General features: G+C 42.4%; 1 protein-coding gene and 1 long non-coding RNA gene across 5 annotated transcripts; one reads left to right on the forward strand and one right to left on the reverse strand.

Annotated features, from left to right (window-relative positions):
* The first annotated feature begins 209 nt into the window (after positions 1-209).
* On the forward strand, positions 210-4,821 carry RSRP1 (arginine and serine rich protein 1). Of its 2 annotated transcripts, none has more exons than XM_035019454.1 (5): positions 210-443; positions 628-1,216; positions 2,311-2,462; positions 3,704-3,787; positions 4,361-4,821. In XM_035019454.1, exons 2-5 carry the CDS (start codon positions 688-690, stop codon positions 4,478-4,480), a joined length of 885 nt encoding a protein of 294 aa, XP_034875345.1. In that variant the 5' UTR covers positions 210-443; positions 628-687; the 3' UTR covers positions 4,481-4,821. The 2 variants fall into 2 exon arrangements, 1 of the variants encoding a protein (XP_034875345.1); XR_004681761.1 differs by having other exon boundaries at positions 212-443; positions 2,311-2,879; positions 3,103-3,787.
* A 3,973-nt stretch (positions 4,822-8,794) lies between these two features.
* Positions 8,795-16,256, reverse strand: LOC118019867. Of its 3 annotated transcripts, none has more exons than XR_004681763.1 (6): positions 16,179-16,256; positions 15,821-15,934; positions 12,825-13,031; positions 11,819-11,936; positions 11,637-11,727; positions 8,795-9,928 (listed from the first exon to the last, which is right to left on the reverse strand). It is a non-coding gene; the product is annotated as an uncharacterized LOC118019867 (long non-coding RNA). The 3 variants fall into 3 exon arrangements; XR_004681765.1 differs by having other exon boundaries at positions 16,143-16,197; XR_004681764.1 differs by having other exon boundaries at positions 16,134-16,192.
* Between the last annotated feature and the right edge of the window lie 8,491 nt (positions 16,257-24,747).

Raw genomic sequence — 24,747 nt, forward strand, 5'->3', positions numbered from 1 at the left:
CGGCCCAGTCCGCACCCGCCCAGCAGAGGGTCGCGCGAAAATCCCCCACTCCACCAGTTTCAACAAAGAACATGCCCACGGATACCCGGATGCAGCAGGTCCACCCCCGCTCCCCCCCCCCGGGGGACGATGACTCATGCGCATCCAGGACTTTGCGCAAGGTGGGCGGGGCGGGGCGCGGGAAGAGAGGACAAAGGGCGGCGGTTGGGCGAGAGGGGAGCCACGCCCACCGCTCCAACGTTTCTGCGCATGCTCTGCGCGTCAGCTTCTGGTATTTTAGGCGCGTCTGCGGACGTCGACGTCGGGAGGTCGGAGGGAGAGGTCGAGTATCTGGTTTTTCAAGAGCCGCTTTGAAAAGCCTCTCTTCATCTTCAGCTTCGGAAAGGAAGGCCTCTGCTCGTCCTTTCCTTTGGCCTTCGGTGTCGCGTTGGCGGCCTGTGGTGGTAAGTTTACTGGTGACGGGGTCGGTCCCAGGTACGTGAGGCGGGGGTGACGCACGAAGGGGACGCGGGCAGGCTGGCCTTTGGGATTGCCACTTCTGGGAGTCGGAGCGGCTCGGTTAGTTTATTGGCTTGGGGCCCGCCCGCGCGACTCACTTCCGGTCCCCCCCCCCCCGGTTGTTCTTAGGCGCCTAGTTTCCGGGTAGGGATCCTGAGAGACGGAGGGAAGTTTGCAGCCCGGGCCGAGATGTCTCAGTACGTGAACGACCTGTGGCCCGGCTCGCCGCAGGACAAGGAGTCCCCCTCGACGTCTCGGTCGGGCCGGTCCAGCCGCCTGTCCTCGGCGTCCAGGAGCCGCTCGTCTTCTGGGAGCTCTCGGTCCCGCTCCAGCGGCTCGAGCCGGGCGTCGTCGCGGAGTCGGAGCCGGCCCCGAAGGAGGAGCAGGTCCAGGTCCTGGTCCAGGCGGCGCCACCAGAGGAAGTACAGGCGCCACTCGCGCTCCTGCTCGCGCAGCCGCTCGCGCTCCCGCGGCCGCCGGTACCGGGACAGGCGCTACGGCGCGTCCAACAGATACCGCCGGTCGCCGTGGCGGCCTCGCTCTCGCAGCCGGTCCGGCTCGCGGGGACGCGCGTATTACCGACGGGCCTACGCGCTGCCGCGGGGGCGGCGCCACTACGGCTTCGGCCGCGCCGTGACCCCGGAGAAACGCAGAAGATGGAGGGGCAGCGCCCGGACCAGGTCGCGGAGCCCCACCCCTTTTCGCTTGAGTGAGAAAGGTGAGTCATCTGCCGCGAACCTTTCCAGCGCATCCTTGTACGTGGCTGGCGACAGCGCGAGTGCGCGGGGGGACCAGAGTTGCCGTGTAGTGTGGGTATTTCCATTGCTTTTGGTGCCTGTAATCTTAGTAGTTTCGTTGGGAGCAAAGAGGGAAGGGACACACGTAAGCAGGTTAAGAGCAGCTAAAAGCGCTCTTTTTGGTGCCCCGTTTTAAAGTGGACGTTCTTTTCCCCTGGGGTCTAGAAGTCGGCTGTGGTATTAAACAGCTCGCGGTGGAGGAAATCCTTTTTCCTAGTGGCTGGCCCTTCTCGGTGGAGCCTTTCTAGGTATTACTAGTGACTCAGTAGTTTATTCCTTAAGCTTTTGTTATCTATTGAGCGGGAAGAAGAGTATCAACTTTTTCCCTCAATACCGTGTTACTGGAACAACTGGAGTTTGTTCCAATATTTTACTTATTAAGATTTTATTTACTTGAGAGAGAGAGCATGAGTGCGGTGAGGGGGAGAGGGAGAAGCAGACTCCCCACTGAGCAGGGAGCCCTGTGGGAGGCTCGTTCTGGGACTCCTGGATCATGACCTGAGCGGAAGGCAGATGCTTAACCGATTGGGCCACCCAGGCGCTGCAGTTCCAGTATTTTAATACAGATGATTTATTTTAATGCTGGTAAGATCACAGAACAGAAAAAGACATGTAAACTCAAACTCATAGGAGTCTGAAAATGGATTGTATCTGCATTGGTTCATTAGTTGTGATGATTGGGCCATATGTAAAATCTATTACAAAAAAACCTTGATACGTTCAGAGAAACACATTTGAAGAGAAAGGGAAAACAATTAGGAAATTCAGGCCTTTGGTAAGGAAAACTGAAAACCAGTTGTTGAAGATTATTTAGGGATGCTTGCTTGCTTTTTTTAGCAAAAAAATGAGGTATAGAATTTTGTTTTTGTGATTCCAGCTGTATTTTACCCACTAAAATAAAATATTTAAATGTCTTTATTGTTAATCTAAATAAAATACAAGCTTGTTTTGTGATTGGGCAGTCTTTGGGGAAATGTACTACAGGATTAAGGAATGTCTTGTCTTGTTTTTGTAGATCGAATGGAGCTGTTAGAAATAGCAAAAGCCAATGCAGCAAAAGCTTTAGGGACAGCTAACTTTGACTTGCCGGCTAGTCTCAGAAAAGTTCTTGCATCTAAAGAGACGAACCATGGAACAGCTGTACCAAACAGTGGTGCAACGTTTGAGGTAAGTACTCTAGGTTTATCCAAACAAAATCTTCAGAAAGCTACTGTTGGAAAGATCTAATTGGCCATTTTTATTTGATTTATTTTAGAGTGCTTCTTGGAAAGCCTAAATATAATTAAGATCAAAATAGCAGCTCTAGTGAAGGTCTCTCCCTCGTGAAAATGGGAGATTAGTGATCTTCATTTTCATGTGACACAGTACTAATTACTTTCATAGTTGTAGGTGGTATTTGGCGATTTCTATGTACCTATCGACTTTTTCTAACTAGCCTTTACAGAGTTTTATCTGTAGTTTTCATTTGCAGCATTATGTTCCCACAAATTCTGTATTCAACATACAGTATAGTTTATCTGCTTTATTTCTGTCTTATAGAAATCATGAATGTGGTCTCCAGACATTGATGAAGAAAATCTGTTGGTAATTGATACATGGGCAAAAACATCAGAGGTTTTACTAATTTGAAGTTTATGTTCACACACTGAAAGTTTAGTTTTTTGTTGGTAGATCCATGTGCATGCTAGAATTTGGGATAGGTACTATTTTGATAAGATACTGAAGACAATTTTTTTTTTAAACATTTTGTAATGTGGGACATCTGTGATACAGATGTCCCTTTCATAATATATGCAATATATTCCAGATGTTTTGAGAGATTACAGAAGAAGAGGCCTGCTTCACTTGCAGATAAGTTTATTATAATTTTCCAGAAATGTCCAGGATGTGCATTGGAAAATTGCACTGTGGTCTTAAAGTATAAAATTCATAGCCTTCAAGGTTTAAGGTAGTTATGAGTTTGACAGAATCAGTTAAGATAGGAAAAATGTTCTCTAGATAAACCTATCATTCAAACCCAGGTGTGGGTTTGCTTAAGTATTTAGTAATGAACAAGATCTTAGTCCGGTTGCTTTTTCAGATGATTAGGTTTCCAACTGGCAAACGCCTTAGTTCTTAGAAACTAGGTATTTTCTGGTATGACTTTACTTTCAGAGTTAATTGAATTTGCACCAGGGGAATATAATACTATTTTATTGGGGAAGAGTGTCTTAAGCTGATTATTGAATCAGTTTTGTTAAGGGGAAAGCTGGAATACTAATGTCGTTTAGGCTGTTAAGTATATGATTAGATCCAAGTCGATTTGTGTCTCTACAACTAAATTTATATATGGTTGGGCTGCATTTTATACAGTATGGTAAACCAAGGGTATGGTTTTTTTAAAGTATTTTTTCTCTTACCTGTTCTAGCTGTTGGAAAGACAAGCAGAAGATGGAACTAAAAATCCCAGTGAAAAGCCTTCCCAGCAAAAAAGCATAGCTTTTAGCTCTAACGTAAGTATATCTAGGCATTGACTACTCAAAATTGGACTTAGGGACATAATTCTATTATGTGGGCTTTTATTTTTGTTGGAAGGCTCATTGTTTTTGTGGTGGTACTTTGGGGTCTACTAAGCCACTTTATATAGAATAAACCTTTCATAATTTTTTGTACCATTCTTACAGGTGACCAGTATATTGGCTCCCTCTGTATCTGATACTCACATTTTTGATATCAGTGTTTTACTTTTTTACACATCCCTCCTATACTTGTTGAATTATTTAGAAAGCACATCTCAGAAAACGCTGTAATCAGAATATTTTAAAATCAGCCAAGGGTTTAAACAAAACAAAACTTTCAATGCATTATTTTGTAATAAACTTTGCACATGTCTGATTTTTCCTAGTAGTTTTTAAAGTAGGCTTTACAATTTGGATCATGTGATAAATATGGGGTCCATTCTTTGCTTTTGGATGGTGTCTCAAGTTTTAATCTTTAATGGAATTATTTAGTATATTTTGTAAAACAAGTATTTTGAGTACAAGTATGTGTTTGCATAGCTGACTTAAGAATTTCTTCTCTTACAGAATTCTGTAGCAAAGCCAATGCTTCAGAAATCCGCTAAAGCTGCTGCTGAAGAGACCTCTTCAGGATCCCCCAAAATAGACCAGAAAAAAAGTCCATATGGACTGTGGGTACCTGTCTAAAAAAAGAAAACTAATGTATAAGGTTGACTGAAATGCACTTTATTGCAAGTGTGTGTTCCTAACATTATTCCATCTCTGGGAGTCATTTAGTGGTAATTGTTGCAATTACAAACAATGACAAAGAAATATGTAAATCTTTAATATTTAAATATTAACATTTTAGATTTCTCTTATAGATAAGAGATAATATACACGTGGACCAGAGGATTCATACAGGTGGGAGTCTTGTACATATACTTGTAAATGTTTTGTATAATATCGATTACTTATGTAAAAGCAAAATTTATAAGAACAGTAAATGATTTGTTTATATTTGTTAATAAATTTCTTGTTTAAATTTGTGTCGCTTTGTTATGTATGTATATGTTACATAATGAATCTTAAGGAAGCATAAAGTGTCTCTTGTTTAAAGCCTTGCTAATTCCAAATCCAAATCCATGGACTGACGGCATAGGGTTCACTGACCTTACCCAGTTTGTGAGAAATGCTAAATCTCAAAGTCTCCACCCCAGAGCTGAATCTTAATATTCGCCAGTTGATGTGGGTCTTCGTTTAAATTTGAGAAGTTATGCCTAAAATTTATGGAATTCTGGCATAGTATTGTCTTGGACGAGTTAAACTACAAGCTTTAGGTGAGGAGACTCAGTCAGAGAGATAGAAATGGAATGCCTCATTGAGCTCTACAATCTGTGAAGTTTAGCTGCGTTTCTTTATTATGCCTTTTTTTTTTTGAAGTATGTTTTTCTTTCTTACTTGCTTTCTCTTTTGCCACCAACTTGTATAGTCTCAGGAAATAGATTTCCAATAGGGATGATAAGGTAAACAGGATAGGCAGAATATTAGATACGAAACAAATAACTCAGGAAAAGAAACACTCAAATAATATGAATAGATGAGCAGGCAGAAGTCCTGAATTCTTAAGTAGAAGGGACAGTAACGAAGGTTCTCGGGTGGAACTTAATTTGCTGTTAACTAAAGCTGTGCTGTCTAGTATTTACCTGTACTTTCCAATCAGTAACAGCCACTGGCCACATGTGATTACATGCAGCCTCTCAGTCATACTAGCCACTTCTGAAGTGTTAAGGCTAGTGGCTGTGTTACTGGAAAGTACAGATAATGGAATATTTGTATCCTAAAACATTGTATGGGGAAGAGCTGCTCTAATAAAATTTGACCTTACGAAAAATTTAAATGGACAACGAACGGAAAATTCCGTGAGAAAGGGTTGCTGCTCTGGGTGAACATGTCCATTTTACATCTAGGTTAACAGTAGTTACCAGGAGGGGGACATGCTTCTAAAGAAGTACAAAAGTTTATGCAGTAGGTTCATTTTTATTCTAAGGAGACCTGAGAACATTGGTAGGCTGGCCTGGTTACAGCCAAATCCAATAAAACATGAGGATTTGAGTTGTAACAGAATGTGGCTAATATGAACACCTTGTTAGTATCTTTAGTTGGTATCCTTAGCAAAGTTGCAGAGGGTTTCCTTGTGAGGGGGACTTTGGAAAAGAATTGATGTGATAATCTTTCTTACCTTCATTTCGCTGGTAGCAGCATTTGCTGCTCTGATTATGACACGTATTTGAATACTAGCCCTGAACAGCTAGCTGAGTGACTGGATAAGTCCTGTAACTCTTCAACCAAACTCCTTCATTACATAAGAATGGTCTGGGCTAGGGCGCCTGGGTGGCTCAGTTGGTTGAGCGACTGCCTTCGGCTCAGGTCATGATCCTGGAGTCCCTGGATCGAGTCCCACATCGGGCTCCCTGCTCAGCGGGGAGTCTGCTTCTCCCTCTGACCCTCCCCACTCTCATGTGCTATCTCTCTCTCTCTCTGTCAAATAAATAAATAAAATCTTAAAAAAAAAAAAAAAAAAAAAAAGAATGGTCTGGGCTAATTACCACTTCTGATACTTCTGCAGTGATTTTTACCTTTGGCATTCTTCACCATTAGCTTCTTCAGTCTATTAGCACGCTTGAGGCTTAGCTATTTCATACTCTTTAATTTCTTGGTCTGTTGGCTCATTTTCTCTTATCTAGTGTCCTGAAAAGAATATGGTTTATATTCTTCTTTTTTTTTTTTTTCATAATTGCCCCATCAAGTACTAACAGTGTTCTTGTCTAAGTTCACCTTGTCTGTTGGGTCTGGCCAGGTCTGTGGTGTTTAGTTTGTCCTGGGCTTTGTAACACAGAAGATAATGTACTGTGTGTGTAAAGCCAGACTGGCCTTCATTATGTAAGTGGGATGCAGTTGCCCAGGTGTAATACCCTGTTACTGTGTAAGTGGTGGACAGTATAGCAAGATGGTGCCGATGGTGAGAAATTATACCAAGAGATGAGATTCAGTGCTGTCCAGTGAAAATGAGGGAACCACATTGAAAAAGGTAAAAAGAATTAGTGAAAGTTTTTTACCCTAGTATATCTAAAATGTCATTTCAATATTCTAAGAATTGGTGGCATTTTACTTTTTTTGTACTAGGTATTGTAATCATGTATTTTACACTTAAAGCACACCTCAGTTTGTCCTAGCCACTTTTAAAGTCACATATGGTGGATGGCCACCATTTTGGAAAGCACATCCCTAGATTGGTTCAGGTGTTAAATCCTTTGCTTTTTTTCTTAAAGCGTGAACTAGAGGAACTGTATTTAAGTCACCATAGCATGCTTCCCTTTCGTTTTCTTTGCTGAAAACCTCTTAAGCTTATCTAGTAAAATAAAACTTCGTCTTAACGAGTACTTTTCACTCTTTCTCTATAGAGTCCTTTGTCAAAATTTTCTTGCAGGGATTTACATGCATTTATTTCCTTTGACCTCTTCCATTTTCTACACTGGCTCCTTGTCCTTTGCCCACTGATGGATTGTATCCTTGGCCTGCTTCTCTCTCTACAAGCTCTTAGCAATTTCCTCCATGCTGCCTTCTACCATCTACTAACTGAGAATTTCCCGAGTTCCTTTCCAGTGCTTACTCCTGCGCTCTTCAAAATGCACCTTTCCTATGTTGAACTTCTACAATATTGCCTATTTGACCATCCACCCAGTCACCTTCAGAGTAATCCTCACATCCTACTGACATCTGCGCTTCTGGTTTAAGCAGCAGTGACTGTTGGGGAGTGCTTTTCTCCTCTGGAGAAATCCGTGTTGCTTTTTTTTTTTAAGATTTTATAGATTTGAGAGAACACCAGCAGGTCTAGTAGAGGGAGAGGGAGAAGCAGACTACCCCCTGAGCAGGGGGCCCGATGTGGGGCTTGATCCCAGGACTCTGGAATCATAACCTGAGCCAAAGGCAACCCTTAACCGAGCCACCCAGGTGCTCCTGTTTTTCCTTTAAATCCAGATTATGATGTCTATGAAACCTATCCTTACTAATCTTTCCCTCCTCTTTTCCCTTAGTATGCTGGTACTAAATGTTTTCTTGGTAAATACTGGAGAGCCACATAAAGCAGGTGATCAGTTTTTTTGAGGAGACAGCAGCATAGGTGTGTATTCGTCTTGAATTTTTTTTAAGATTTATTTTGGAGATAGCACTAGCAGGAGGGGCAGAGGGAGAGAGGGAGAGAATCTCGAGCAGACTCCACGCTGAGCAGGGAGCCTGAAATGGGGCTCAATCCCAGGACCCTGAGATCATGGCCTGAGCTGAAACCAAGAGTGGAACACTTAACCAACTGCACCACCCAGGCTTCCTTTCTTGAATTACTATTTTTTTTTTTTTTTAAGATTTTTATTTGTCAGCACAAGAAGGGGGCACAGGCAGAGGGAGGAGCAGGCTCTTCACTAAGCAACGAGCCCTACGTGGATCATGACCTGAGCCAAAGGCAGATGTCCCTTGAATTATTTTTTTTTTAAACACATTGGTTGTTTTTTGTTTTGTTTTTAAAGATTTTATTTATTCATGAGAGACAGAGAGGCAGAGGGAGAAGCAGGCTCCCAAGGAGCAGGGAGCCAGATGCGGGACTCGATCCCAGGACCCTGGGATCGTGACCTGAGCTGAAGGTAGACGCTTAACTAACTGAGCCACACAGGGGTCCCTCCCTTGCATTATTTTTAAAAGGAAGTCAAAGTAAAATTACTGCCTCTGTTTTCATTCCCCAGAGGCAATCATATATAGTATGATGTACATGCTGGGTTTTCTTTTTTCTTTTAAGGATTTTATTTATTTGACAGAGACACAGCGAGAGAGGGAACACAAGCAGGGGGAGTGGGAGAGGGAGAAGCAGGCTTCCCACTGAGCAGGGAGCCCGATGCGGGGCTCGATCCCAGGACCCTGGGATCATGACCTGAGCTGAAGGCAGACGCTTAACGACTGAGCCACCCCGGCGCCACTTTTTTTTTTTTTTTATGCCTTATACAAACTCTTTGGATATGAGCATCTTTTCATGTTAGTATATATAGATCTATCTCATTCTATATTTGAGTGTACAACATTAAAGTTTCCCTATTCACAATACATTGAATATACCATTATTAGTAGCACTTACATTACCATCTTAATCAGCCCATCATTCACTAAATCAGAGCTACTGGTGTGCCCAACTTACTGATACCAGTCCTATTCTTTTCATATAAACTGGCACAAAGAACCTCCTTTACTCAGGTTTTCTGTCCTATATTTCCCATAACTACCACTCAAACTACATGCCCTCATTTTTCAGTTACAGTTGAAATAAAATTTCAATTAGGTTTTTTAAAAAAAATTGTACTATGTAAGTTTTAATAATACTTTGACCAAATGTTTTATTTACTTTCTTCCATGGGAAATTTGCTTTTGAAAGTGATGTATTTACAAAATGTCATTAGAGGATCAGTTTCATACCTTCTGGGCTTGCCCCATAAATGTACCTGGGCCCTGGGGTAGAGCATAGGATAGGCTAGCACCTGTTAATTGTGACTACTTCTGGAGAGGGTTGGCCAGGGTGAATTTCCAGTAGCCACTGTCCCCTTCCTTTCACCACCTACCATAGCTTACAAGAAAAATTAGCCCCAATTTAGCATTCTATCTCTGAAGCTCCCAAGTTCAATTCTAGGTCAAGTCCAAACATAGGACAAATACAAGGATGATGATGACTCACGTTTGTAGCCAGGAGTTTTAAGCGCAGCAGAGTACACACATGAAGCACACATTCTGAACACATAAATATATGACTTTTTTTTTTCTGAAATGAGTGAATAATAAATATATAAGCATGAAAATACATAGTCATAGAACACTTTACAAATTATAAAAGGAAAGGTAATAGTCCTGGTTTACTGTTACAATTTGGCAGTCAAAACAGTTCCTAAAGGAGATTAGACTGCTGTTCCTCTTTCTAAATTCTGTTTAATTTCAGCTGTATATTTCCCATAGAATCTTTCTGTTTTCTTGTTGAATTTGGCATTCCTTTCATTAATGTAGTCGATGTCTGCATCACCATTATAAGGATGTCTCCAGCTATACTTGTCTCGTTTTTCAATTCTGGAGGAAGGAAAAAAAATTGACACAATTCAAAATTGCCTTCTTTTTTTGATTTTAATAACACATGCCCAAATAGTTAACTAAGAGTAGAATCAGTAATGGAAACATATACAAAATTCTAAGCTGCTTTCTTTTTCTTTTTTTTTTTTGTTTTAAAGATTTTATTTATTTGACAGAGACAGAGATAGCAAGAGCAGGAACACAAGCAGGGGGAGTGGGAGAGGGAGAAGCAGGCTTCCCGCTGAGCAGAGAGCCTGATGTGGGATTCGATCTCAGGACCCTGGGATCATGACCTGAGCCGAAGGCAGATGCTCAACGACTGAGCCACCCAGGCGCCCCTCTTTTTTGGTTTTAAGACTGAAAATCTCTTCAGAAAAAAATTCTTTGAAGAAATATGTTCATTGAACTTTAATGAATTTTATAAGTTAATAGTACTGTCAGATGGTTTAGTTTTAAGATTGGGAACACAAGCTCATGTTGAAAATACAAGAGCAGTGACATTACACTACTTTGAGAGAATTCATATATATACTGCTGATTCTGCCTAATAATTACCCTATTCAAACACAAACATACAAGTAATAGTGATGAGACCACTCTTCAAACTAGTAATTCAGGCATTCCTTAATTTCTACCTTTTGCTACACTTCAAGACCACAGTTAATTTTGTCATGAGGCATGAAATCAGTACTAAAACTTAAGGCTGCATGATAGTACTTACTGCTTTTCCAAGTCTATGACCATCCTATCAATTTCCTCCATGAAGGAGGCTGTTGGATGTTGGGTAAAACTCCTCTCCACTGAGAAAAAGCAAGGTGTAAGTAACACTATAAAGATTCTATACCAGCAGAACTAGACAATGTTTAGTGGTCAAAAATGGAAACCTCTGGGATCATATCTGATTTCAAAGAAATAGAAATCAGACCTGAAAAAAGGTACTTAAGAAATCATCTACTCTAGTGCTCAAGTGAGGCACCAGCTGAGGACCAGAGGCTAATGGACTCAACCCAACCAAGTCATACAGTGAGAGAGCCTGAATGAGAACATGGTGTGCTCTGAACAATTTAGAGCTCTCTCTACTCTACTCCACTATCCCTATTAAAACAGTTGTGATCTTGGGGTGCCTGGGTGGCTCAGTCGTTAAGCATCTGCCTTCGGCTCAGGTCATGGTCCCAGGGTCCTGGGATCGAGCCCCACATCGGGCTCCCTGCTCAGCGGGAAGCCTGCTTCTCCCTCTCCCACTCCCCCTGCTTGTGTTCCTGCTCCCACTATCTCTCTCTCTGTCAAATAAATAAAATCTTAAAAAAAAAACAAAACAAAAGTTGTGATCTTAAGCACATTACCTGTCTTAGGGAAAGAGCAAGTGCAGCTTAGCACTGCTTACTGCACCTGATCAAAGTAGATATCCTGCATAGGTAAGGGACACAGTAACAGCAACAGTAATCATGATGATGAGACTGCATACAGCACTATGTGCCAAACATTAAGTACACTGTAGGGATGAATTCATTTAATCTTTACCATAACCCTATGGGGTAAGCACTATTATTCCCTGTATACAGATGAGGAAACAGGGAGAAGAACTGTGACACATCTAGTAAGTGGTGGAGCTGGAACCCAAGGCCAGGAAGCAAAGCTCCAGAATCAGCACTCTTAAATTCAAGTCCTTCCAGGTAACATGCTAAGAATATACCATTAAATCACTTACAGTTTTTCTCTCAGTCTTTCATAAGTTTCCATGTCGGGTTTGATCTGCTTGGTCAGCCGATGATACTGGCGTAACTGAGCAGCAGCATAATCTAAAAGGAGAATCCAGACTATTTTAGATGTTGGGGCATTATTAGACCTGTTATTAAGAGGCCCATTCAATAAAGTAAAAGCCAGTTTTACCTGAGAATCCCAAGTCAGGGTTTTTCCTCCTCTACTTCCTCTCCCATCTTTCTGCATCTTCTGCACTGATCTCCAGCAGCTTCACTTTCTCATAGTCCTCCCCTCTTGCTGCACATTCCTAAAAAGGGGAAAAAACATTAGTTTTATTCCCTTATATAATTCTTTGATCCCTTTAAAATCAAGAGAGGCCTAAAGACTGCTATCAAGACTGTTTAAGTTGACTAGCTTGAAAAGAAAATTGTGTGCAATTTGCTATGATCTGTAAGAAGTAATACATCTAGGGTTGCCTGGGTGGCTGCGTTGGTTGGGTGTCTGGTCATGATCCCAGAGTCCTGGTATCAAGCACCACATCAGGCTCCCTGCTCAGCGGGAAGCCTGCTTTTCCCTCTCCCTCTCTCAAATAAATAAATAAAATCTTAAAAAAAAAAAACAACAACCCATCAGAGCTGCATTTCTTACTTAAAAAAAAAAACCAAAAACCTCTATAACACTGACACCAAAAACAGCCATGGTGGACACATTAGGTGTCCATTAAAATCCTTTCTCCCCTCCTTTCCTAGCTCATGGCTGCCCATTTCCCAACCTTCCCTGCAGTTGGATCAGGCCAGATGACTTGGGCTGCTCAACAGGGAGCTGATACATGAGAGACTCATGAGCTTTATAGTTTTTGGGTTTTTTTTAAGATTTTATTTATTTATTTGACACAGAGAGAGAGAGCACAAGCAGGGAGACCGGCAGGGAGAGGGAAAAGCAGGCTCCCTCTGAGCAGAGCTGGACGTGGGGCTCGATCCCAGGACCCCGGGATCATGACCTGAGCTGAAGGCAAACGCTTAACTGACTGAGCCACCCAGGCGCCCCTACAGTTTGTTATTGTTGGAGCTTTTGTTACCGTAGCTTAGGCTCTTACTCTAATAGCCACTGCTTATGCCACTCTACGTGCCAGGCACTGCTGTTACGTGTTCTACACATTTTAGTCTCCCAACTCTCTCAGAGCCAGAGTGCTCACCTTCCATGCCATATGCCGCCTCGGCAAAACACAAGAGAATCCTGGAATCCACAGCTTGTGAGGATGGTGGAATTGTACATACTTTTTTCTCTTCTTCTTCCTGCAGCTCCCATTCCAGACGAGCTTTTTAGCCTCCCAGTTTGCAGGTAATTTAAGTCTTTTATCTTCCTCCACAACTTCCTGGTGATTTAACATTCAAGCTTCATTCTACCACCAGAACACACAAAGTTTGTCGGCACAGGTATGGAAACAAATCTAAATAGACATTACCTGTCTTCTTGTACGGCAGGCATCCAAAGCAGACCTTTGGATTTTATCCTGAACGGCGGAGAGTCACTAGAGAATTTTACGTGTGTATTCGTGTTGGGGGAATTTTATGGAGGGGGAGATGAGGAAGTCAACACCTATTCCTATAACTTTAAATATTCTTTTACTACTTTCAAGGAAGCAGGTGGTAGGGATGGAAAGAGCTATGGTTTGGAAGTAAGAAGCCTGAAGGATATATGGACTTGACTACTCTCTGGCTGTGTGATGTAAGCAAGTCTTTTAGGACTGGATTGAAACAGGGCTTCCCACAGCATGAGTTCCACTGACTGGAGAGACTTGAGAGGATTTTAGATGCTACTGAATGACACTGAGTCACACACTGAGAAGGTGATTCCATTTTCATGTCTCTTAATTCAAATTGGGTCCAAGACAAATTCTCAGCAACTAATGGGTTTAACACTTCTGAAAACACCTTTCCTAACACCTTTTAAAAACAAATAGGGTAGGGGCATCTGGGTGGCTCAGTTGTTAAGCGTCTGCCTTCAGCTCAGGTCATGATCCCAGGGTCCTGGGATCAAGCCCCACATCAGGCTCCCTGCTCTGCGGGAAGCCTGCTTCTCCCTCTCCCACTCCCCCTGCTTGTGTTCCCTCTCTCGCGGTGTGTCTCTCTGTCAAATAAATAAAATCTTAAAAAAAAAAAAAAATAGGGTAGGAGACACCATCAGAATGCAACCCACAAAATCCTTCCGACTATGGGAAGCTACAGAAAAAAAACAATCTTTTTTTCCAACCAAATCAAACAAAATGACCTCCCCAACCCAAAACAAATAAAACACAAAAAACTCAAAAAACCCCCAGAAACAGAAAAGATGAAAAGAGAACCTATAGGGGCGCTTGGGGGGCTCAGTCGTTAAGTGTCTGCCTTCGGCTCAGGTCATGATCCCAGGGTCCTGGGATCAAGCCCCACATCAGGCTCCCTGCTCAGCGGGAAGCCTGCTTCTCCCTCTCCCACTCCCCTTGCTTGTGTTCCCTCTCTCACTGTGTCTCTCTCTCTGTCAAATAAATAAATAAATAAAATCTTTAAAAAAAAAAAAAGAAAAGAGAACATATAAAGACATAAAAATGTAAAATTCCTATCTTAAATAGTAATATTACATTTAAACAGCAATTTAAAGATAAACACTGAGCAAGTGGACAGGTGGTCACATGTATAAACTGTGAAGGTGATGGGAGAGAGACTCCAATCTAATATTTATGAAGTTGAGAAAGTTTTTAGATCACAGAGTTAGTGGCAGAGTTAGACCAAGACCAAATTTCCTGATTTCTGGCGGTTTTTTCCCCCTATCTATGAATATTTTAATATCCCCTTTAAGTAATCTCTACACCCAATGTGGGGCTTGATCGCAACCCCAAGATCAAGAGTTGCATACTCCACTGACTGAGCCAGCCAGGCGCCCCTTTGATACCTTTTTAACAATACCACCATCACATTCCCAAAATAATTCTTATCCTGTAATGTTCACATTTTCCTGATGGTCTCAAGTGCTCATTATTTTTTACAGTTTGAATTCAGACAAGTTCCATATATTGTGATTAGTCAATACATCTCTTAAGTTTTATTTAATCTACAGTTTCCTTCTCCATCTTTTTTACCCCTGCTCTTTTGAGGACTGTGAAAATGATTAGGCTGACTGTCCTATTTCCCAAAGTGCTAGCTGCCTCCCTATGATGTCCTTTAACAGGCTCCGTTGACCCCTGTATTTCTTGTAAATTGGTCATTAGATCTAGTGGTTCCATTCAGTTCAGGTAATATTTAACAAGTCTACTTATATGAACTAGTGTTATATACTTCTATCAGGAGACACACAATCTCTGATCTTCTCCCTTTTTGTGATGTTTGCAGTTACTGATTACCTAGATCCAGTGATCTATTAAAGATTACAAAAGCATGATGTTTGAATTATATTATTACTTCTTCACATAACGTCCAGCCTACTCTTTACACAGTATTTCAAATTAAGTATGTGTGCCTGACTAGCTTTTAAATTGAGTTTTTCTGGGCAAATACAGATAACGACACTCCTCACACATACCCTGTCCCCCCGCTGCCTACAGGCCTCCCACCCTAATGAGGATCCTCTGCCTTTGCACTTATTCTTACTGCTTGGACACCTCTTCCCCCAACTCCTTTACTTATCTGATAATATCCTACTCATCTTTCAAGCAGCTTAGCTGTCCCATTAGTCTTCAGTTGTCTTTTTCTTCTCTGAATTTCGGAGGCACTTTGTTCCTCCCTCTAACATACCATTACCAAGTCGTGGAGTAGTTTTTGGTTATGGACCTGCCTCCATAACCAGACAGGAGTCTTACCACACTTACCACTGTATCCACCCTATCTAGTTGGTTATGGCACACCAGGAGCTCGGGGGTGAGTGGGGAGGAGGGTGTTAGGATGAATGAGTGAGTGGCCAACTTGCTGTGCGACAACAGACAAAACCAGTGTCTGGGTCCAGAAACGGACTAAGTGAGACATTCTAGAAGTGAGACCTAAGCATGAGCATTTTTAAAAAGTTCTAGAGTGATTCCAGTGTGCTACCAGGGTCGAAACCACCGGGAAAGATCTTGCTTCAGCACCGCGGGTCAGGCGCGCTGGGGCGGCTTGCTCGTCCCTCCACCAACGCGCACGGGCCGCCCGGGTGACAGGTCTCGGCTCCTCGGGGGCCACTCACCCGCTTCAGGTGCAGCTCCCGGAATTTGCGCAGCCTCTGTTCGCGCTTCTGGGCGGCCAGCTCCGCGGCTGCCGCCAGGGGCAGCTCCCCCTCCTCCGCGCTGTCCACCCGCACCTGCGGCGAGGAGGACCGACTGGAGGCGGGACGGCCGGGGCCGGTTCCCCGCCGGTCCCGCCGGGCCGGGCCGAGCCCTCACCGCCGTCCCGACCCACGGTGTGGGCGCCTCCCTCCCTGGCATCGCCTCTACGTCTAGGCCAAACCTCTAGCCGCAGACGCCCTTATCCCCAACCCCTGGGCAAAGCCTACCACCCACCCTTTCAACCTCAGCCTCAGCGGCCATCAACCAGCTGCGCTTTACCCCTCACACTTCCGGCGACAACAAATAACTTTTCCGACTCTCTCGCTCACTTCCGGCAGCCTGCAGCCACAGGTTTCGGGGGAAAACCCCGCCCCTTTCTGCGTCTCCCGGGAGATGAGGAACCAATCACCGCCCGTCGCAGCCCTGGGCGGCATCCGATTGGGCCAGGCCTGTGCGCAGGGGCGTGGAGTAGCGACACCTGGGCGGTGCGGGTAAAACCGGAGGAGAGACCCGGCGTCAGCGCCGTCCGGACGGCAAAGAGGAGGAAGAGGGGAAAGGAGAGTAAACCACCAATTTGTGAGAAAGCGACCCATAGCACAAGTTGTGCCCATTAACTGACGGACCTTATAGTTTAGATTTCTGAATACCAAATACAAAGCAGATTCACGGTTACCATCACGTCACCCTGTTTTAATCCCTGCCTAGCAGTTTATTGTCGCCCCGCTCAGTACAACGTGAGCTCCAAGGGAACAGCTGATTCCTTGTGGCCCCAACGGTATCTGGTGCAGGGTATGAACTAATTTCATACTGTTGAATGAGTGAACAGATTGGTTGGGGATTATTTGGTATCTGGAGCATTTTCGTGATGCAGAAAGATTTCTTGGATTAATTTGAGGCTTTGACTTTCTTCTGAAAATTCTGCACAGAACAGCATTCTTCATATACCTGTCCACTCGTTCAATAATGAACTGTATAATCGCTCTTATTTATTTACTAACTAGTCTATTCTTTGGTTCATCATCTATGAAAAAGACAGTAAAGCAATACCCATGTCACAGTAGTTTGAGGACAAATTAGATAATATGGGTGAAGTATCTGTGACTAGTACCTGGCCCATAGCAAATGATGAGTAACTGCTGACTTTTATCAGTTGGCATTAGATGTGCCCCTCTCCTGCCTGCGGTTTTCTTAAATGTCTTTCTTCAGGGAAGCCTTAACCTCCACCACCCGAAGAGTCAGTTTCCCCTCTTATAGCTGTTCATACTTTCTTCTTTGTTGCATTTACATACATGTAATTAAATAAATGTGGAATTTCTTGTTTAATGCCATTAATTTAAATGAGACAAATTTCTTAACCGCTATCAAAGAAGCAAATCTAGGCCTTTATTTTTCTGTATCATGGACGATTTGACAGAGGAGTCTTACATGTATTTACATTCTTTAGGTATACAGAAATGTCAGTGACAAAATTATTTACAGTAAGATCACATCAGAATTACAGGTTTTACAAAATATTTTGTCAGAACCCTACAAACTGAAACCACATAATTAAGGAGAGTTTAATGAAGGGACTGTTTACAGAGTTGTAGACTGGGTTAAGAGAAACCAGCAAAAGAAAGTGAAGCATTCCAGGGCTAGCAGCAGGGGGAAGCCATTGCTACCCCTAATCCTAAAGAGGTGAGGGAAGGATAGGCTAGGAGAAGGTCTTCAGACGGAAGCCATGACTAAAGAAACCAGCCCATAATCCAGGCAGGGAATAAATATCCTGACCTCATTTCTCCCAGACTTCTTATCTTCTGTAGGTGCCACTCGTTGGAAGGATCCAGTGAGAAGAGAGCAATAAGCAAGAGAGCTTACTGATGCAGTCCATAGAGGCCAGCACTCGTGGGTGCAGAACAGAGTGGACACTGGTGGAAGGTGGTTCTAAAGGAGCAAACAAAATATCTAGCACAATTCTTTTCATGGGACATGGTAACAATTTCATCATTTTTTGAAGTCTTAGAAGAGCTCTTTGTTCAAGTTATACTTTACATAGATTTATAAGCTTGTAACAAAGAACAGAACACGTTGTGTGGCCAGTTGAATTTCCCAAGATGAAAGATCTTCCATCCTATGTGCTATTCTTACAATGTGACACTGACACACCTCCCAAGGAGATGTAAGATCTATACCCCTAATCCTTGAATATGTGACTGCGGAAGAAGTAACACCATGTGACTTCTGAGGCTAAGTCATAAAAGGGGAAGCAGATTCCACCTGGTTCTTTTAGGGTGCTTGTTTTTTGAACCCAGTCACCATTCTTTGAGGAAACCCAGACCAAATGGAGAGGTCATGTAGGACTGAAAATTGGTACAATCCTTAGGGAGGGCAATTTGGCAATATTTATAAAAATTACAAAGGCGTTTACTCTTTGACTCAGCTATTACACTTCTGGGGATTTATGCTACAGGTGCAATTGCACAGATATAAAATGACATGTACAAGGATTGCTTAGGGCATCTATTTGTTTTCTCATACGATTTAGTAAAGATGACATGATAGCAGATTCATTGGGTGAGAACACATAATACTCTTTGTTGGCTGTCATTTAAAGCTTGTTGGGTAAATTTGGTAAAGCCTCTGTATACATCATAACATCTTGGCCAACACAGAGAACAAAGACAGTGGGATGAATTCTCCCTCATGCCCAGGGAAAGCCAGGGTGCAATGATCTAACCATCCAGGTGGAAATCATGGCCTAAGATCCATGCCACATAACCACTGAGCTCCATTCAGGGCTGCTCAGTAAACACCTGGACAGCGTGACCTATCAGTGCCAAACCAGTCACTTTCCTTCAGTATAACAGAATGCTCACAAAGTTCCAGATATCCATCCCACATCTTGGATGTAATTGGGTTGGTTCTGTTTAGAGTGATTTTGTTGTTGTTGTTCCCAACACAGGGGTGCCTGGGTGTTCAAATGTTCATATCCTGGGGTAAACCACATAAATCCATCCCGAATGTGGGTATAGCCACCCATGGTTCTGACAGTCATATTTTTAGGATTCTTTTGGTTAACAAGTTGGTGGGCTGCCTGCATAGTTTGGTTAACAGAAGAAGAATACTTACGTCCTGTGTCATTAATAGTGTGTGCTGTAGGCCAGGCTTCTGGATTAGGGTTACTGATGTCAGATGTACTAAGGATACCAATCTCAGCATGTTCTTCCTTGATGTGTTGCATTAGGACCTTCCAATCACCCCCCAGGAAGTGGTAGTATCCACCATGGTCATTCTAACAAGCTAGAGAGAGGAAGCTGTCCACATATTCAACAGGTGGATTGATTTTTATTTTGGGCAAATGAGTGTGCCTACTGCAGAAAGACATTTCCATCAGTTGTCCATCCATGACTGGACACCATAGGATAGACAGAAACCCAACCAAATGATTTCTAAAAATTATATGATTGTACTTGGGCTGTGAATTTTCTGTGGATTTATTGCCCATCTCTATTGGGGAAATTAATATAAGAGCTCCAGGGCTTTGGGGCCAAATGTGAGGCAAACTCACATTTGTATCTGTGTTAACCTAAACCAGTTCTAAAGAACTGGAGTTTATTAAAGAGGGTATTTTACCACCAGCAGAGAAGCCTGACCTTGTGTCAAAGATCAAAAGTCATGAGAATTCCAATCAGAAGGAGTAATATCGCAAATATTTCAACTGGCTTAATCGTCCTATAAAATGCTCATATAGCCAAGTTTCCTTAAATATTAAGTATTTAGGCACCTAAGTATTCATAGAACTCCCCAATATAGACAAGTATTTCTACAATCAGAAATGCAAGGATCAGGGTTACATGTGTGAATAAAACTTTGGATAGTAGAGCTGGTATAACAATCATAGGATAAGAGGAATAGGAGAGTATAAAGTATGATGAAAAAATTTTTTTTTGAAATTGTAATATACAGGCCTGGTCCAGAGTCTTGGGATAGCTGTCTACTCAGATGTCACCTGCTTTTGGGATGTCATAAGTTTTAATTTTCTGATAGCGATGGATTGCCCACCAGGTATTAGAGCTTTCTTTAAATGGGAACCATGAACCCAACAATCAATGCCTTTGAGTTTAACTGCACAAGGATTTGTCCAAGGTAACCTGGTAGGGTCTTTTCCATTGAGGCTATAAAGGATCCTTATGGAGATGTCTTTTCCAATAGACAGAATCTCCAGGTTGAAGGTGGTGCTGTAGGATGTCTGTCTCCCGGGAGCACTCTGTGGGAGAACTTTTCTACCAAGCATGCATTTTCTTTAAGGCCTCTATCACCCCTTATAATATTCAAGCCTTTATCCTTTAATTAATAAAGGTTCATGAACTCCTGAACTTAATCTCATAGGTCTCCCAGGTATGATCTCAAAGGACAATAATTTATGTCTTTTGAAAGGTGTGCACCTTAAATTTAACAATATAATTGGCAGTAACTTAAGCCAGGGTGAGTTAAAGCCTTCTCTAAATTTAGCTAGTTGGGTTTTAACTATACCATCTGTCCTTTCTGCCAATCCTGATTACTAATGAAAATGTAACATAGGCCAAATATCAAAATTGTCTTAATTATTTGCCCACTAATGGGTCCGTCGATTGCTGTGCAATTCAGATGGGATTCTCCCATTGGGAGTTGATATTTCCTAATTATAACTTGGCTATTGCTGATGCAGTGGCTCTGTGACAGGGGAAGCCTTCTACCCAATGGGCATACATACAAATCATTACCAACCCATATTTACATCCCTGAGAGGGTGGCAGCTGGATAAAATCCAATTGGCATACCTCAAAGGGTCCTGAAGGCAGTGGGAAGTGCCCCATGGAATTGTGAATAGGTTTCTCAGATTTATGTTTTGGACAGATTGGACAATGCTGATAGATTTCAGATGCAGCTTTGTGGGAAGGGTTCCAAAAAGTATTGTTTTCCCCAATTTATCATTTTTTCTGTGCTCCCGTGGGTCATTTCATGAACTAATTTTGGAGTAGTTTTCTGTGCACAATCAGGAAGGACAGGCCATGCATCTGACCCAGACCAAAGATGGATAGTCGAGTCAAATTTGCAATTTGATTTGATCGTCTTTTCTTTTCCTTAAAGGTGGCGTTCTCTTGAGCATCCTTAGTTATTTCTTTTAAATCACCAATAGCGGTTGAAGTGAACATTAATTTTAGGGTAGAACAGCTTGGCAAAGCCACAGCTTTTGCGGCAGGGTGTGATATATGGTTGCCTTTGCTTTTCTCCGTGTTTGTTGCAGAGTGGCCAGGACTTGTAATTTTAGCTAATGACTTTGGTAATAGAATAGAGTCTAATAGTTCTAACGCATAAAAGCTATTTTTAATCTTTTGGCCAGAGGAGGTTAAAAATCGTTGTTTCGAAAGCATACCAAAACCATGCGCACCACAAATGCATACCTGCTATCATTATGTCATATCAGACATTTGTCTCTTGCTGGAATGCAAGCTCTAGTTCAGGTCAAAAGTCCAGCCTGTTGAGGTTTCCAGTTATAGAATGAATAAATCATGGCGATGGAAGGTACAGCATAGGGAATAAATGTAGTCATTGGTCCTGTAATAGGATTGCGTGGTGACTGATGGTAGATACATTTCTGGGGAGCACAGCAAAACTTATAAACTTGTTGAATCACTATGTTGCGCACCTGAAACTAATCTAACATTGTGTGTCAACTATACAAAAGAAATGAGAACAGTTCAACATGTTGAGCTGCAGAGGCCTCAGGGAGAGGATGAGCCTCAGTTCTCTCTGTAGCTGGTTACAGAGTATCCTGCTGATATTTTCCTGTTTTAACCCTTAAATAAGAACTGTCAGTGAACCAAATTATTCAGCATTTCTGGTAGGGCTTTCTTGAAGATCTAGTCCACGAGTCCACAGTGGACCAGTTGTAGTAATATAGTCACGAGGAATCTCATCAGAGGCAAGAGGCAAAAAAGTTGCAGGCTTTAGGGGTGCCCGGCTGGCTCGGTCAGTGGAGCGTGGGGCTCGGACTCACAACCCCAAGATCAAGATCTCTTATGAGTCTGAGCCCCACATTGGGTGTAGAGATTACTTAAAAATAAAACCTTAAAAAAAAAAAGAGTAGCTGGGTTTAAAGAGTGATATCTGGTCACAGAGATGTTTGAAGGTGACAGCAGGAGAATGTCAGAAGTACATTTGCTAGCAGATGAGAGCTTTCACCAAACGTGAAATTTAAATGATCCAGGGGAATTCATGATTGGTTCTTCTGTGTCTTCTGACAAAACAGCAGCGTCTGCTAGAGCTCTCACTCAGGGTGGCAGTCCTTCAGCCGTTGGGTCCAGTTGCTGACTGGGTTACCCTGAAGACCTGTGTTGGTCTCCATGTCTCTCTGTCAAAACTCCTAAAGCATTAGCTTTGTGTTTGTGAACAAAGAGGAAGAAGGGCAATTGATAATTTGGGGTGCCGCAGAGCATGGATTGAGCAAGGTGTTTCACCTCTTGAAAGCCTGTTGGTTTAATTTAGTTCAATGGAAGGGCTCTGGTTACGGTGCCTTAAGTAAGGAATTTAAGGATTGAGCAATAGCAGAGAAATTAGGAATTCAATTCTGGCAATATCCAGCTGATCTCAGGAATCCCCACAACTGTTGTTTGGTTTGAGGAAGGGGAAGGGAGCCAGTGCTTTTTATTCTTTCAAGATTGAAGAGAAATCCTTATTCACTAGTGACATATCCCAAATATTTAACTTGGGGTATTTTATTTTTTTAATTTATTTTTTTCTACCCCACCGCCGACTTGGGGTATTTTAAATTGTAATTTTTCTTTTGCTACCTATGTCCTTTTCCAACTAACTGTTTTAACAGTTGAATACTGTCAATTGAACAAGCTCTTTATGAAGGGGAGCAGAGAAGAAAGTGGTCCACATATTGTAATAAGTAGAATTTTGAAGGGAGGTTACATCAGCTATGTCTGCTTTTAAGATTTGGGGTAAATAAGTAGGGCTCTCAGTGTAACCTTGAGATATAACTGTCTATGTATATTATTTTCCTTCCAAGGTGAAGGCAAATAAAAATTGGCTGTATCCACAGGTATACTGAAGAGGGAACTACATAAATCCACTCCCATGTAGATTTGCTGTCTGGAGGAATAGTAGAAAGTAAGGTGTGAGGATTAGGCACGCGTGGATGTTGTGGAACGGCAACATTATCGGTTGCTGTAAGGGCCTGTACAAACCTCCATCCTCTGCCACAAGATTTTCAGATGGGAAAAATTGGCATTTTATAAATATATACACACACACACACCTCGATTACAGGTTTAATCCCTTCAATGGCTTCAGAATTTAGAGGATATTGTTTAATATTAGGGAGTGGTTTAATATCAACCTGACCGTTTAGATAGGAGGGGCAGAGTTTATACGTCTGATGTCAGTAGGACTTTTGGACCAGAGTGTCAGGGACAGTGTCCAGGAGGGGGTGCTGTAGGTTTTGAATTACAGGAAAGGATGTAGGCTCCTTTTCTATAGACTTTTCTGTGTGCTGTTATGCTATTTGCAGAAACATTCCTCCCGCTTTTTAAAGTTATCTCTACACCCAAAATGTGGCTCGTTGCTGCAATGACTGGAGTTATTTATTTATTTATTTATTTAGCATTTAAAAAAAACATTTACCCCTTTTGAGAGAAGGAAAAGTGTGCCTGATAAATTTCAAGAAAATCGCAGCCTAACAGGTAGGAATTGTAGGGATCAGAAGGAATGGATGAGTGCCTTGTAAAGGCCCCAGCTGAAAAAAGGATAGGTAAGAATTTAAAAACTGTCATGAGATATTAGTCACTCCCACCTTTTGCAACGTTTCTGTACTCCGTGGAAGGGAGACAGAGAGCCTGGTGGGGTTGAAAATTGACAGTGTTGCTCCCGTGTCTGTAAGAGCTCCTGTCACCTCATTCCCAATAAGATTTATTTCCCCTAAGGTGTCAGTTTGAGGTCATGGGAAGACCCCCCTCCCGGCCTCAGAGCTGCCCTGTTCTGTCATATGAGCATTCTTCCCCAGCTGCTGGTGTCCTTAGAGGGGAAAGGGTTCTGAGGCTCTTGCAGCTGATTTTGTCTTGTCAGTTTGCAGCAAGCCTTCTTCCAATGGCCAGATTCTTCTGCAGTAATTGCAAACACCTTTGACAGGAAAAAGACCCTGAAGATTTTGGGGATTTCTGGGGGTTGTTAATTGTTGTAATTGTAATTGGAGATGCATGATCTGGGCAGCTTGGACTTGTGAGTCCTTTCTTTTTCGTTGCTCATTCTGTGGTGTGAGATAACTGATCAGCCAAATTAACCAGATCGTGAGGCTCCATGGTGGCCCAGCTGAGTCGCTGTCATTTAACTAAGGGACCAAGTTCACCTTCTAACCCATTAGCAAAGGTGGAGTTAAAGAAAAAGGACATTTCATGTTTAATTTTGTCAATACCAGGGTATTGTTTAAAAGTTTTTTCCAATCTATCATAATAATCAAAACCAGGTTCATCTAGCCTTGGAGTACATTGTTGAATTTTTCTCTCATCTGTGGTCTTTGGAAAAGCTGCCAGAATAGTTTTATGTAATTCTTCAGCTAGCTTAAAAGCATTTTTTTTTTCCCCTGTAGCATTTTCGCTTAGAAAAATCATCAAAATGCTATGTCCAGCCTACTTTCCCCATCCAGTCCCTTGCATGACTCTCATTCACAAGCATATGGATAAGTCAATAAAGGTCAGAATAACCAGGTTTGCAGATCTGAATAACTAAATTGAATTCCTTAGCAAATCCTGGAGGGTCTTCAAGGGCATTGGGAAAGTCCTTGATAATGGCTTGTAATTCTGCCTTCGTCCAAGGGATGTAAGTA

The sequence above is a fragment of the Mirounga leonina genome, unplaced genomic scaffold (genome assembly GCF_011800145.1).
Source record: "Mirounga leonina isolate KUSES-001 unplaced genomic scaffold, KU_Mleo_1.0 Mir_173, whole genome shotgun sequence".
Lineage (NCBI taxonomy): Eukaryota > Metazoa > Chordata > Mammalia > Carnivora > Phocidae > Mirounga > Mirounga leonina.